Source organism: Mirounga leonina, unplaced genomic scaffold, assembly GCF_011800145.1.
Source record: "Mirounga leonina isolate KUSES-001 unplaced genomic scaffold, KU_Mleo_1.0 Mir_95, whole genome shotgun sequence".
In the NCBI taxonomy this organism is placed as follows: domain Eukaryota; kingdom Metazoa; phylum Chordata; class Mammalia; order Carnivora; family Phocidae; genus Mirounga; species Mirounga leonina.
The window spans coordinates 10755051-10769663 of NW_023270865.1; the positions used below are offsets into that span (position 1 = coordinate 10755051).

The 14613-nt window shown below is 40.1% G+C and overlaps 1 protein-coding gene across 1 annotated transcript in view; it reads right to left on the reverse strand.

Annotated features, from left to right (window-relative positions):
• The window catches only part of DNAH5 (dynein axonemal heavy chain 5), a 213876-nt gene that overhangs the window by 142135 nt on the left and 57128 nt on the right, over positions 1 to 14613 (reverse strand). Inside the window, exons 29-34 of the mRNA XM_034998796.1 lie at positions 13491 to 13690; positions 10415 to 10568; positions 8440 to 8603; positions 5279 to 5435; positions 1897 to 2109; positions 930 to 1154 (exon numbers count right to left, since the gene is read on the reverse strand). Coding sequence (XP_034854687.1) covers positions 930 to 1154; positions 1897 to 2109; positions 5279 to 5435; positions 8440 to 8603; positions 10415 to 10568; positions 13491 to 13690 — 1113 coding nt within the window. The remainder of the gene's footprint in view (positions 1 to 929; positions 1155 to 1896; positions 2110 to 5278; positions 5436 to 8439; positions 8604 to 10414; positions 10569 to 13490; positions 13691 to 14613) is intronic.

The window sequence follows — 14613 nt, forward strand, 5'->3', positions numbered from 1 at the left end:
GCAGGCCAAAATGTCTAACATCTAAATGGCAGGTTATTGTCCAGCAATACTTTTGCCTGAATTTTTTAACCAAAATTTTAAGCCCTTTTAATCAGTTTTATTTGACAAATAATAAATCTAAAATTATCCAGAGCCCTTTATTTCTCAGAGAAGCAAATGGTGTGCTTAACTGTTAAGAGAGGAGATTAGAACACAGCAGCTTGAAAGAGCTTCTTCCCAACACATCAGAACCAATCTTTTATGATCTTTTTTACATAATGGGGTGAGACACGATCCAGCAAATTATTATGAAAATAAGACCTTCTTGCCTCTTATCTAATGCTCTATTTTAGAGTAGAGGACAAATTTCATTTCTTTTCACACTTCCTGTCTTCTATAGCTACTAAACTCTGTTTGCCACTCTGTCCTCTTTTTAAAGGCAAAAATCTGCATGACACCTGAATGTCGCCAACCATATTAGGAAAGGCCACTGGCAATCATTGACATAAAAGATAGCAAAACTTGTTAAAGATAGGATTTATCAAAAGCCTTAGAGGAAGCACAAAGCCACTCTACCAGCAGTGTTACTTATTTTTCTATAATAATAAATTGGTAATCTTTAACTACTAACTTATAGGAGCACAAGACAAATGCAAGCTTTTTCAGGATGCTACCTGGCAGTTTAGTGTTAATGATGATTGCATAAAGAATTTTTAAAATGAAGTCAAGTTGCTCAATAACATCTTAGCAGAGATCATCGAAATGGGACTGAAATTTCAGTTAAAGACCGAAAAAGAAAATCTGACCAACAATGTCTCATCATGAAGATGACCTTTTGCCTGAATCTAACCTTTTCTTTGAATTCATTCAAACAAATTCCAGTGGGTAAACACAGATAGTACCTAGTATTTGTTTTTCTGTATATGCCATAGCATTTATAAAGCATTTACCAAGTCATCAAATATATCCCTTTGGTGCACATGAATAGTAATCAAAGTCTCATATTTAACTCGTTCTATGGAACTCAGATCCTTTGTTGTGATGCCTATCAATGTGTTCAAGAGCTCCAGAAAAGACTGATTGGTTTTCTGCATGATTTTTTTATCAAACTTGGCATTTCTGAGGGCTTCTTCTGAATCCCGTGTCCATATCATTTGAATTCCCAATAATCCAACCTTATGGAAACAAAAAAGGCTTTATGAGTGTGTATGGCATATTAATATATTTAAATAGAAATTACAATACAGTAAATAATGGCGAGTATTATGCAAATGTAAGGCCATTCTTGATTACATCAACTTGATTCATTGTTTGGAAACCTATGGAAATTCTTTTCATACTGTTCACCTGGCAATTACATACATACAGCCTCATCATGTGTCCACAATTTTTTCCTTGTAATTTTAAATCATTTACTGTTAAAGTCATATTTCCTTGATAGATAGACTTAAAGTTACTGGAAGGGAAAGAATATGTCTTAAACCTGTTTTCCTTGAACTAACACAAGGTTTACACATGGTAGATACTCACAAAATCTTTATTGATCATAATGGCTAAGAAAACATCATTTTCTGCATTCTAATGCTAAAATAGATTTCTTGTCTTTCTGGCAAAGCATACACTCAGTACTTTTTTATGATTTATTTATTAAAGAGATTCAGTAGGAAAAAAACCTTTTAAGTTAAAAAATATAAAGAAAACGTATGTATATAAAACCTACGTAAGACATATATATATATATAACCAAATAATCTGTAGCTGAAACATTTAAGCTTATCTATATTAAGAAATCCTCATGAAAATCTTAATTCTGGTCCAGTCTTAAATTATAGCCAGTTGTGTAACCTACAACAGACAATGTATGAAATCTAAAATGACTATTCTGTAGAAAATACTTTCCAATTTCAATACACTGACCTGAGCAGGGAAGGAAGAAAGAAATTCAATCAGCTGGAAATCTGTTTCTTGAATATTTGCAGCTGCCTGGCGAATCACAAGATGCAAGGAGGACTGAGACTCCTCTAGGAGAGAATTAAGCCAAACTTCCACATTACCCTCTGCCATCACAGGTTTATCCAATTCAACAGTCTCACCCTCTCGAGAGGAGATTGACAGAATGCGATCATAGATCTGTGGTAGAAGCCAAAAAAAAAAAAAAACAGCCATATTCATATAAAGAATGAATCCTCTGCTGCCCTCTTGTCAATGTTATTCTTCCCGAAGGAAGTTAAGCTATAGATTATAAAATAAAAGGCAAAAGGTGATATAAAATCAATTTCAAGCCAACAAAAAGTAGTTACCCATGAAATCTAAAAGGGAATACTGAATCAACTCCCAATAGTCTATACCTGAGAGGGGAACGCTTGTTTTCTAAGAGAAATACTCACTACAAAGGTGATGATCAAAAAACATCTAGTTTCCCCAAATGAAATGGGACACCGTAACAGCTGTCATCCACATGGCAAGCTTACCAATCGACATTGACAATGTCCAGGTCAATATGATCAATGCAAACACCTTACCAGGTAAGTCCAATTCTGTAGAAAATGCTGTGCCAGGGAGCTCCTGGAGGCACATAACATTTTCTGATTCAAACCCAGCTCCTCATCTGGTCCTCTTACCCCAGGTTCCATGCAGTATGGCCTCGCAAGAATAGCATCCTATATACTAAAATACAGGCTCAAATGTTACTCTGACACTCATTGACCACACAATGGTAGAGGACACATCTCTGAGACTAAATTTCCTGCTTATAACTAGTCCATTAAAAACCATGCCTGTCCTGCTTCCCTACCCACTTCACAGGCTGTTCATGACAAGTAAATCAAATAAAGCAAACTATCCAGTAAATACAAATGTTTGTCGTCATTATTGTTCTTTGGTAAGTGGAATATCGTTCCCTTGGGCCCCAGTTTAGGACTGTATTAATGAACCCTCCTTAGTTGTAGACAGACCTGGTCTACCAAGAAGCCCATAAGACTGACGTTCCATGGCCTGTCACTTACACAGTCCCTTTCCAAGTCCTGAACATAGATTTGTATTTATCCTTTTATAAGAGTTAAGGCCCACAAAAACAGGATCTGCCCCTGGTTGTAGAAAACGTTATGGCAAGAACAAACAACAACAAAAAAATAATGCTATTTATTTTAAGACGTAATTGCTATGAACGGTGGCTAAAAATGAGGAAGTTTAATTTGTCCTCACTGTACAAGGAGACGGTGAGAAGCTTTCCTCTAGAACCATGAAATCCCAGTGCAGGAGGATTTGAGCAAAGCATCAGGGAGAAATTCCTGTGTAATTCAGTACCTCTTTCAACACACACATCCAGCAGATCTACAAGAAACGATGATTTTAAACCACTAAGTCCACACTGTCCTCCCTTCCTCTCTGCCCGCCCTCCTTCATCAAGGCTTTCTTGTAGCAGCTCAGCCTTTTCCATCTTAACTGCACAATCATTTCTGACACAGGTTTCCATGCCCCCACCGCCTTCTATTGTCCCTCTGACACTGAGCCAGAGCATCCTTCCGAAACACAAATCAGGTCACTTCTCTGTGTAAAAACCTCCTGCGCCTTCTGTCATGTTCAGGACGAAGTGGAATTCTGTAGTGTGATGCACTTGGCCTTGTGGAATCTGGTCCATGTCTCCTTCTCCCCCTTTTCACTTTGCTCATCACCGCCTCTCATGGGTTAAAATGTGTGCCCCCAAAATATATGTTGAAGTCCTAAGCCCCAGTACCTGTGAGTGGGACCTTATTTGGAAATAGGGTCTTTGTAGATATCATCAAGTTAAGATGAAGGTGGTCCCTAAAAACACCTACTGCTGTTTTTACAAGTAGAAGGAAATTAAGACACAGAGACACAAGGAAAATATCATGTGAAGCCATAGGCAGATGTCAACGTGACATGTGTCTAAGCCAAGGACCATCCAGGGTTGCCAAGTGCCACCAGAACCTAGGAGAGAAGCATGGAATAAATTCTCCTTCAAAGCCTCCAGTAGGAACCAACCCTGCCGACATCTTAGATCAGACTTCCAGCCTCCAGAACTGTGAGAGAATACATTTCTGTTGTCAATCCAGAGCAACCCTAGCAAACCAATACAATCCCTCACACACCCACACTCTGACAGCCCGGGTTGCCCGCACCTTCAGACCCCTGTGCCTGCCCTTCCTTCTGAATGGGCCATGTTCCAGTTCCCCACCTGCCTGGTTATGTTTCACTTCAAAACACCAGTTCAAGCACCATGCTCTCTGCAGGAAGCCTTCCCTTACACCCCTGACACCAGCTGAAGGCTCCCTGACAGCATTCCCACGCTCTCTGTGCCTAACACAAGCACAGCCATTCAATAATTATCAACTGTTTAATTGCCAAATTTCTGACGAATGCTGCACTGCATAAAAATGACTTCAGTATTGATTATGATAAATTCTTCCTTGGAACCCCAGGACGAGCACCATGCCTGGCACATACCCAGGGGCGGGAACTTACATGACTGATTTTGATTGCTTGCAATGCAATAGGCCCACCCCTGCAGCAACCGCGCTCTAGATGGACCCCACCTGAGCACGGTTCCCCAAGGCCTGTGTACTCCCGTGTTACGCACACCATCTGGCACACGGAGGTTGCTCAGCAAGTGCAAACTGCATGCTAGGATGAATAAATGAATGGCACCAGGGGTTTACAGGAAGCCCCAGGGGACAACGGAACACACTGTCAAACCAGAAGGGTCACTCTCTCAGGGAACTGCGGGTGAAGGGATGGATCAGGCAGGATCTCCTGGCAGGTGTGCCAATAGAGTTATCCTCACATTGAATGGCTTCTCTTGGGTTCCCCACAACTCCATGATTCTAGAACTTCTTGGAAGTGTTAAAAAATAAAAAGGATTCAATCAAGCATGATGAGAAACAGGGACGGCGATCATGCCAAAAACTTCTGAAAGCTGATGAAAACAACCCAATCACTGTGGTAATTCTGTTTAGTGAAGGCATTATTCTCTGAACAATTGGTTTCTTTGTTTTGTCGAATTTCTCAACAGCTAGCTTGGCATGCAAAACCCTGAACGCCACGCACAATGCATTCCTAATCATATTTAAACTAGTTGTTACCCAAATTTACACTTTGGAGATTAAGAAATCACACAATTCTGAAGGCAAATGGGGCCCCCAAGTTCGTCTTTAATCACTAGCTGAGAGCACGAACGGACAGGAAAGTCACGCTTTGTACACACCAGAGAGCTATTTCATAAAGACAGTGGAGGTTTAAGAGATGGCAAGCGCAGGCCAGCAATCAGAATCAGGCAAACCTTTTCATGGAACTTGACGGTTTTGACGTTGTCAAACACATTCAGCAAATGGGCCTGTATCGTGTGTGTGTCTGATGCCTGCCCCAGTATCTCCAAAAGCGCAGGGTCTGAGACGAAGAAGAACCGAGGAAAGCACAGTCGTTTTTTCTCCAAGTATCTACGTGGGGAGAGGCAAAGAGAAACTGCATAAACACAGAGAGCGGACCTTTCTAGAAATAAATTAATCTGGATGGGGAAAGGCGGGAAAGATCTTGAGACAAGCTAATTTTCCCACATAGTGTTCAATGTCTTGGGTTTTTTTTATTCCTCATCTTGCCAAGTAGCATTCCATATTTGGACGAGAAACAAATTTTTTTTTCCAGGACTGAGAGGAGAATTTCTTCATTTTTCACAAGTGTGAGGTATACATTTGACTTTGTCTGGAAAATCCTGTACTTTCTTGGTAGAGGACAGGAGCAATTACACACAAGGAGTTTGGGGGGAGGTTAGGTTTGTTTGCAAGCATGGGGCTGTGTCAGTGAAAGGCTGCATCTCATTCTAGGAATTGTATCTTAAAGAATGCAATGAATCCGTCACCGAAGCAGAAGCAAAATCCAGCTCTGAATAAACTGTGCGAAGGGGCTCTGGACCTGCTCTCTGCTCCAGGATTTACTGAAACCCAGGGAATGTTCCTGTCATTGCCCTGTTTTCAACTGTGCTTTCGTTTCTCTATTTGCTTTATTTTATGGTGACTCCTTAATGTTATGGATATATTTTTTTCTGTTATTTTCATATCAATACCTCTGTAACTTCATTTCCTTGCATACTTCAATATAATTATTGCAGTTCTCATTGTAATTTCTTTTTGAAATCTTACCAGAAATCCTTCTTAAACTTTTGTCTTTTAATTTCTATTCCTTCCTTGTCATGTGTATTATTGTTTCATTCCTGTGTAAAATCATGGGGGAAATATTCTTATGGCAAAGAGGCAGATTCTCTTCATAGAAGGTATTTACTAAGGACAGTGTAGACCAGAGGCCGAGTAAGCTGGTGCCCTCGAGGCCACGCGTGGGGAACGCTTGGCCGCCCATACTTAGTCAAATGCTGGACCTGTGTGTTGTTGAGTGGGAGGCCCAGCATGAGGGCAAGAGTTAAATTCCTTAAGACAAAAGAGAGGACATTTTTCAGAGGCTGAAAGAGGCAAAGAAAGGAAGGAGACAGAAAGGCAGACTGTGGAAGTAAGGTGCCTCTAAAGTAACTGAAATGGACGAGTTTTCTGTGTGTGATATAATCTTCCTTCTCAATACTCATGAAATACTCGGTAAAATACACTCTACAAACGATCATTTTGGCAATTTGGATTTATTCCCTTTGGGCATGTAAAAAAAGCACAAAGTCTGGCCTCAGAGAGCGGGCAGGAGAAGGCTCTCCAAGAATCTGTTTCCATCCCCCTTATTTTCCTAAAGTCTTACTTTTATGCTCAGAGTGTTTCATGTTGTTTTAGCTTTTTACTTTCCTTACTCTAAAAAGGCCAATTTTATTTTAAATATCCCAATCCGTCTTATTCGTAGAAGCTTGATCTTTACTCTTTAGTGAGAATAGGGAATTCCTTATTCTTATTGGTAAGCATAAATTCTTACCAATTCCTCCCCCTTACTTGTCCCCTTCGCAGTAACCTAGTCTGATTTTGATGAGGAACCAGGTAATGTTGTCTATCCAGTGAGTCAAGGCTGAAAGGAGGCATGTGGAACGTGATGACCAAAACTCTGTGATAGAGTAAACAAGACGATTTATTCCTGACCACAGGAAGTCCTTTCCTATTGATGCAGATCCTCATCAGCTGGGAAGAGTGTTCTTTTGTGTAAACATTAATACTCCAGTGTTTAGACCGGGACTACACACTTTGGCCCATAACCTCTCGGGAACAGAATCAAAAGCCATGAGGAGCTCAGAAAAAACTGTGAATAATTTCAGAGTCGACTTTTTCCTCTGAAGAGTTATAAAATAATGCTGAAACGCCAAGTGACAGAGTAGAGCATGATAAAAAAGAATGAAAAAGGAAAGAGGAGAAAAGGAGTGTGCATGAGTGTGTGCCTAAAACGGCAGGCGGGAGAGGAGTAAGCAAAGAAAAGTAACAAACTCAGCTGCAGGTAGACCAGAGATGTGACTCCTCAGCAAGTTTCTCAGAGGTAACTGAGTCCTGCATGATGTCCTAGGGATTCGTGCCCTCAGTCTTTCCAACATTCTAGTCCTTTTCCTCTTTCCCTCTCGCCTGAGTCTGGTGGTAGACTGCATGGCCATCAAGCCAGCTCCCCATCCAAGAACGTTTAGGGGTACTGCCACACAGCTGCTCATGCTAATCATTACGGTTAAAAAGAATGGCACATCATCAACCATTTGAAAACAAAATCCTTCTTTTGTCAAATGACCTGCAACAGTCCCTTGACTTCATTCAACAATTTTATAAAGCATATCGAATCATTCATACCTGAGAGTCTATTTTTCTAAAAATATATTTTGGAGGATTTGCTTGCAAGTGGCTTTGCTGTATACTTGAAACTAATATAATGTTATATGTCAATTATACCTCAATAAAAATAAATTATAAACGAAAGCATGTGTAGTTAACCGTTTTTACAATATTACTATTTAACATATTTCTGCTCCCATGATTTGATCTTGACTTGCCAAAGGAAAAGAAAAATATGTTACTCTTGGAATTCACCCAGCCTCCATATACACACGTGTGTGTGTGTGTGTGTGTACTGATAGGTGTATGAAGCCTCGTTTCTGTATAATCTTGACTACTTGTGTACATCACACTGTTCATATTGTTCTTGGTTGCATATAATGAAATATTTTGCCTCTTCAGATGTTTTTCCAAGAAGAAAATCAGAAAAGTAGGTGTATTAATTTTAAAAAGCAAGAGCTGCTTGAGAATGTTTGCAAGATCTTGTCCCAATGATGGAAGAAGCCCTAAGTCCTATTATTCCAACATCAGGACAAATCCAGCAAGGGCTTGCAGAGAGCATGAGGTGCCAAGCTACCAGTTTTATCTGTGCAACATCAGACATGAACTAAGTTTTAGCAAAAGAAAATCGATGTGCCTAATGCTGTCTAGACCCTCTGGTCCCATTCATCTCTAGGATGCTAAGGGAGGTTTACAGGACCAGTTAACTTACCCAGTGAGGGATTTCTGGCACATTTCCAACTGGTCCAGCAAGTGTGGTAAGAGCTGTCCCATGGTCTCATCTCCAACACAACACTGAACTACATTTGGCATTTCATGAGCCCGAGTCATAATCTTCACCCAAGATTTATCAATATTGGAAAAGCGCTTGGCTTCCTACAAGAACGAGGTAACAACACACACATGGACACATCTGTGATCTCAAGGACAGAGCATCTCACACACCCTTCCATTGAGGCCAGATTTCTGACCAGTCCGGATACCCCAACTATACATGCCTGAAATGTCACACGTGTTCTATTTCAATTCTTCTGCACCATCCCACCCCCTTCCTTACAGAAGGTACCCCCATTATGTTAACTAAAAGAAGACAGATACAGAAATGAAAATACAATATGAGACAGCCTGGGAGGAAAGAGCACTCCTAAGCATTTTTGACAGTTATCTCTAAATAAAGTGAATTTTCTGTTTTTCAAGTTTTCTACTCTGAGCACTGAATTGTTTGTATATCTAGAAAACAAAGCAAACATTTAAAAATAAGACACAAAATTAGGGGATGCCTGGGTGGCTCAGTCAGTTAAGCTTCCAACTCTTCGGGGCGCCTGGGTGGCTCAGTCGTTAAGCTTCCAACTCTTGGTTTCAGCTCAGGTCATGATCTCAGGGTCCTGGGATCAAGCCCCACATCAAGCCCTATATTGAGCCCCACATTGGGCTCCCTGCTTAGCAGGGAGTCTGCTTCTCCCTCTTCCTCTTCCTCTGCCCCTAACCCTGCTCTTGCTCTCTCTGTCTCAAATAAATAAATAAAGTCTTAAAAAAAAAAAGACTCCCTCTGCCCCCCCCACCTGCATACACTCCCTCTCAAATAAATAAATCTTTGAAAATAAATAAATATAAGGTACAAAATTAATTACAGTATAACCCTAATATTGTGAAATTTTTGAATATGGATTTTTTTCAGAAAAAAATGGAAAATGCAGAGATTACTCTGAGAGAGTAGAAATAATTTTTTTCTTCCCTAAAACTTTCTATAGTTTACCAAGAAGCATATACTATCAAATATGAGAGCAAGACACCCCACCCAGCTCCTTCAATATTGTATGTGAAAAGTTTCCACTATTAAGTCCAATTTGAGATTCTCCTCCACCCAACAGGAAGAAACACATTCCCAAATATAAAAGCAAAAATAAATACTTAAAATTTCAATGTGTGGATACATTTCACCAGTAGGTGAAAAATACATCAGCTAAAAGATCTGTCCTCTATAATGAAATTGAAAACTCATCACGGGGAAAGGTAGGAAGCCTGAGGAAAGAGAACACGCAACATAATCGTGCTTCTAAAACTCAAGTGTATCGTTAAAACATTATAATTTTGCAAACAATTTAAGGTAATTGAATAAGAATTCTTGAGATTTGATAAAAATGTTTTTATAAAAATTTTGAAATACTACACTCCATATTCCCCATGAGATATTTAAATCTGATGAGAGAAACATGCTCCACAATCTCGAGAAGAAGGCCTTTTATTGTTCTGGAGATTGTTTCCACCCCCCAGTTCTCCAGTGCAGATATAATTGGGTATATTGTACAGCATGGGTTGTTCTAAACTGTCAGAAGGAGCAGAACAAATTATCCCACCATTGTCAAGATAACGACTCCATAATTCTACACTATTCCAAATTCTACCTTCAAATTACCTGAAGAAGCATATCAATTATGCAGGCATTCATCCTTTGTTTTCTTAACCCTCTGCTTCCTACAAAATGGCACAGTTCTCTAGCATTCACATCCTTTCTTCTCCACAATTGCTCTCTCTTTGAAAGACAGTTCAATGGCAACAACAAAAAGATTGGGGAGGGTGTGGCTCAACAGAAGTTGAGATATTATTGCATTTTTAAAGGAATTATTAGTTAGCAGATAGTTCTCTAAGTTAAAACCCTGATGAAATCCTAAGGAAAATTCTCAAACCTTGGGCAGCTGCTTAGCAATATCTCCTCCCACAAAGACAGCTTCTAGGTAAATCCACAAGTTCTGCACCATCATCCAGTTCTCAATGACGTCTGTTGAGTTAGAAAGGCACTGCACCCACTTTTGAATCTGGGCCTTGAATGGCATATTGTACCTAAAATGAAAAATACGTTCAGCATTTGGGGGTTTTTTGTGTGTTTTCTTTTTATTGTTGTTGTTTTCCAACTAAAAGATTTTTTTATCCTAATTTTTACCTATTTCTTTAGCACTTTGATTACATTGCTGGCTTTTTTTTTTTTTTTAAGTTTTATTTATTTAAGTAATCTCTACACCCAATGTGGGGCTTGAACTCACAACCCTGAGACCAAGCGTCACATGCTTTTCTGATGGAGCCAGCCAGGCGCCCCCATTGCTGGCTTTTAAAATTAAAGTCACTACCAAGTGACTAATTCATCGTTGTTTATTGGACATTGTTCAACTTGCTCTTTTTTGATCCAGAGCATAGAGAGGTGGGAAAAGACGTGTCATCTGAGGAGCAGATCAGGTGTTAGACTTGACTGCACCCAACTTCTAAAGTAATAAAATTCGAGTCATTGTTGCTACAGCCAAGAGCATAATATTCTTTCTGCTGACCTTCTGTGCCTATTCCAGGGACTCTCTCTGGTTTTTCATATAAAATGGAGCAATTACAGGGACATTGGTGGAGACCATACAACTAATTCAATTTTCAAATATGACGACCCCTGCTCTCTCTCTAGCCTCCCCTTTCCTGGGTCTCTTCCCAACTTCCCACTCACTCATGTCGACCTGCTGGTGTTTGTGTGGTGTGCGTGTGTGTGTGTGTGTGTGTTAGGGCTTACACGTCTGTACACGGACACTCTGAAAGCCACTTTTCAATCTCTCACACAGTTAACCCAGCTTCCCTTTTTCTTTCTTGAGACAGAAACCGATAGTGATCTTGCAATGTCTTTTCTCCTTCTCTTTGGATGGAGAACCCCATTTCTCCCCGACACAGAGCTGCCCGGTTACCATGCTAAATCTCCCAGCCTCCTCTGCAGCAAAGTGCAGTACCAGGACTGTTCAACCTCAGTAGGTCTCAACCTTGGCCGCACTCTGGGGTCATCCAGCAGATCTTAAAAACTATTCATGCCTGCCTGGGTCCCACCTCCAAGAGAGTCTGATCCAACCAGGCTGTAAGTTCCCTAGGTGTGTCCAGCATATAGCCAAGTCTGAGAACCACTTTCCTGGATGAGAAGTAGCAGCACTGGATGGTAGGGGAATTATGGGAGAGAAGGACCACACTTGGAAAAGACAGAAAAGTGAGCCAGACAAAAGCGTGGGTCCCTGATGATGAGGTGGAGCTTCTCATCAACCTTGGAGCTCCTTTTATGTAAGAGACACACAAACCTCAGTCTGATGCAAGCAATGTCGTATGTGGTGCTTCCATTATCTGCAGACAAAATCCTAAATAATTACACTGACTATCACTGTTCTCCCTCTTTTTCTCCTCCCTTATTGACCCCCCTATTCCAACAGACTATGGACTTGAAGTCTTCTCAAATATTAGTCATATTCGTGAATAAAATTTTCATTCCCATAGTCTTAGTTGTTAAACAGACTGTTTTAATATTCCACATATTTCTGGGGTTTTTTTTAATTTATTCTTTTCACTAGAATGCAGTTCCATAGCAATGGAAGTCTTTGTTTTATTCACCCTTCTATCCATAGCACCTAGAAGAACACAGGGCACATAGTAGGTGTTCAATAAATTTGCATCTAATATGTATTCCTCGCACAACTCTTGTCTGTGGATTCAATGTCATTGGTAAGGATAGTTGGCCAATCCCTAACATAGATAATTTTTTAAAGATTTTATTTATTTGTTTGACAGAGAGAGAGAGCATAAGCAGGGGGGAGTGGCAGGCAGAGGGAGAGGGAGAAGCAGACTCCTTGCTAAGCAGGGAGCCCAATGTGGGGCTCCATCCCAGGACCCTGGGATCATGACCTGAGCGGAAGGCAGATGCTTAGCCCACGGAGCCACCCAGGTGCCCCACATAGATAATTTTTACTTAATTTATACATGTACATTTTCTACCTCCCTAGGGTGTGTTATTTTCCACCTATCCTTCATTCTACTTGGGTATGAATCACAACCAAATTCATTAAAACTGTCAAATCCTAAGTAGATCAGAGTCAAGGTTACCAATGGTCTAAATCTCTAAGATCTAATTTTATATTCCATATTACTCACTTCAAACATTCCAGTATACGAAGTAAATGTGAAGAAGAGAAATTTTTATCCAAAGAGTATTAAGGGGTTATTAATCCTTATATTAAAATTATTGATACACATAGACACAGAATAGAGTGACATTTGAAAGACAAACGCAATAAACTCATATCTCGATGATACCCACATGCTACACTATTACCATATATTTGAGAAGATGCTGGAGAACAAAAAACGATTTCAGAAAGAGCAAAGAGAAGCAATGAACCTAGGAAATGTTAAGTTCATGAGTCTAAGGCTCGTGTGTCCAAAGCATGATGGCTTTGCTGGTAAGGGTCGCATAGAAGCATTAGACTAGTACTGGTCTGTGCTGCTTTACTTCTCTTTATGAATTAAATTCATTCTCCATCTTAATCTGTCATCTCATTAAAGTATGTACCTAACTTAGAGTTTCTAGTCCACAGATGTTGGCACAATGACTTCCCAAGTAGAACGATTATTCTGAAACCAGCCTCATTTCCCCTGGACTCTGGAGCCTGTTGAGCTGTCAGCTGTGTGGCAAGGCTTGTCAAGAGCAAAGCTGAAATGTTCCGCAAGATCCACGTGGCTAATTACATGTTGCATTATTTTGTCCAGTTAACGGTCTCAGACACATCCCACAAATAGGGGATAATGAAATAAAAACAGGATTATACATGCTGTGCCAAAGGCTAAAATTACAACAAGGATTTTTAACATTAAATAAATTGTATGGGGGCTACTGCTGCATTTTAAAAATGAATTTCCCTTAAAATGTTCGTTACAATGGTCCCCGAATCTCAGGGGAAAGACAGACGGACTTCCTACCTGTTGCTCAGTAGGGAGCCCAGCAACATCAAGCTGTCCTCCATGCTGGCGATGATTTCTGAGGTGCTGTCTCCCCGCAAGAGGAGCTCTCCACGGGTTTTAAAGGTGCCAAAGGTGAATGCTTTGCTGTCCCACTCGTTCATCACCTGCTTCAGCTTCTGCTCAATGTCCCTCTCTTTCACTGCACTGATACAGATGTCCTATTAAAATTGCAAGCTCTTGTTTTATCACATGAAAGTCACACATCCTTCTTGAACAGTCTAGATTCAGCAAAGGTCCTAGCCTCACTATTTGCTCCCTACGTACCTATACTTTTTTTTCCATCTGTAAAATGCAAATAAGAAATGGTGCATGTGTATATAGATATACAATTAGTGAAAGAGATGAAGATAGAGCTATTACTAAATAACAGAACCTTAATTTGTAAAACTTCCCATCAAAGTCTTCCAGAAAGAAAGATGACAGAAAAGATATGCAACAATGGAATGCTATTCAGCCATGAGCAAGAAGGACATCCTGCCATTGGCAACAACGTGGATGGACCTTGAGGGCATTAGGCTAAGTGAGATAAGTCAGACAGAGACAAATACTATATGATATCCCTTATATGTGGAATCTGAAAAACCAAACTCAAAAAACAGAGTGGAATGGTAGTTACCAGAGACTGGGGGAGGGGGAAAAGGAGAGATGTTTAAGGGTACATACTTGCAACCAGCAGATGAATAAGGCCTGGAGATCCAATACACAGGACAGGGATTATAGATAACAAAACTACATTGTAGATATTAAACTTCCTAATAGACTAGAGCTTAATTGCTGCCACCAATAGAAGAAATGATAATTGTGTGGTGCCACAGCGGTGCTAGCTAACACCACAATGACCAGACCACCATACAGCATATAAGGGTATCAAGTCAATACATTACACCATGTTACATGTCATCATACAGCATATAAGGGTATCAAGTCAATACATTACACCATGTTACATGTCAATTACATCTCCATTTGGATAAAAGACAGATAATGTAATAACCTTTTCAATTTTGAAACTCTAATCAAAGACTCAAAATTTAATGTGTCTCTGATTTAACTCTAGAGCCAAATCAATGCAGTACGAGAG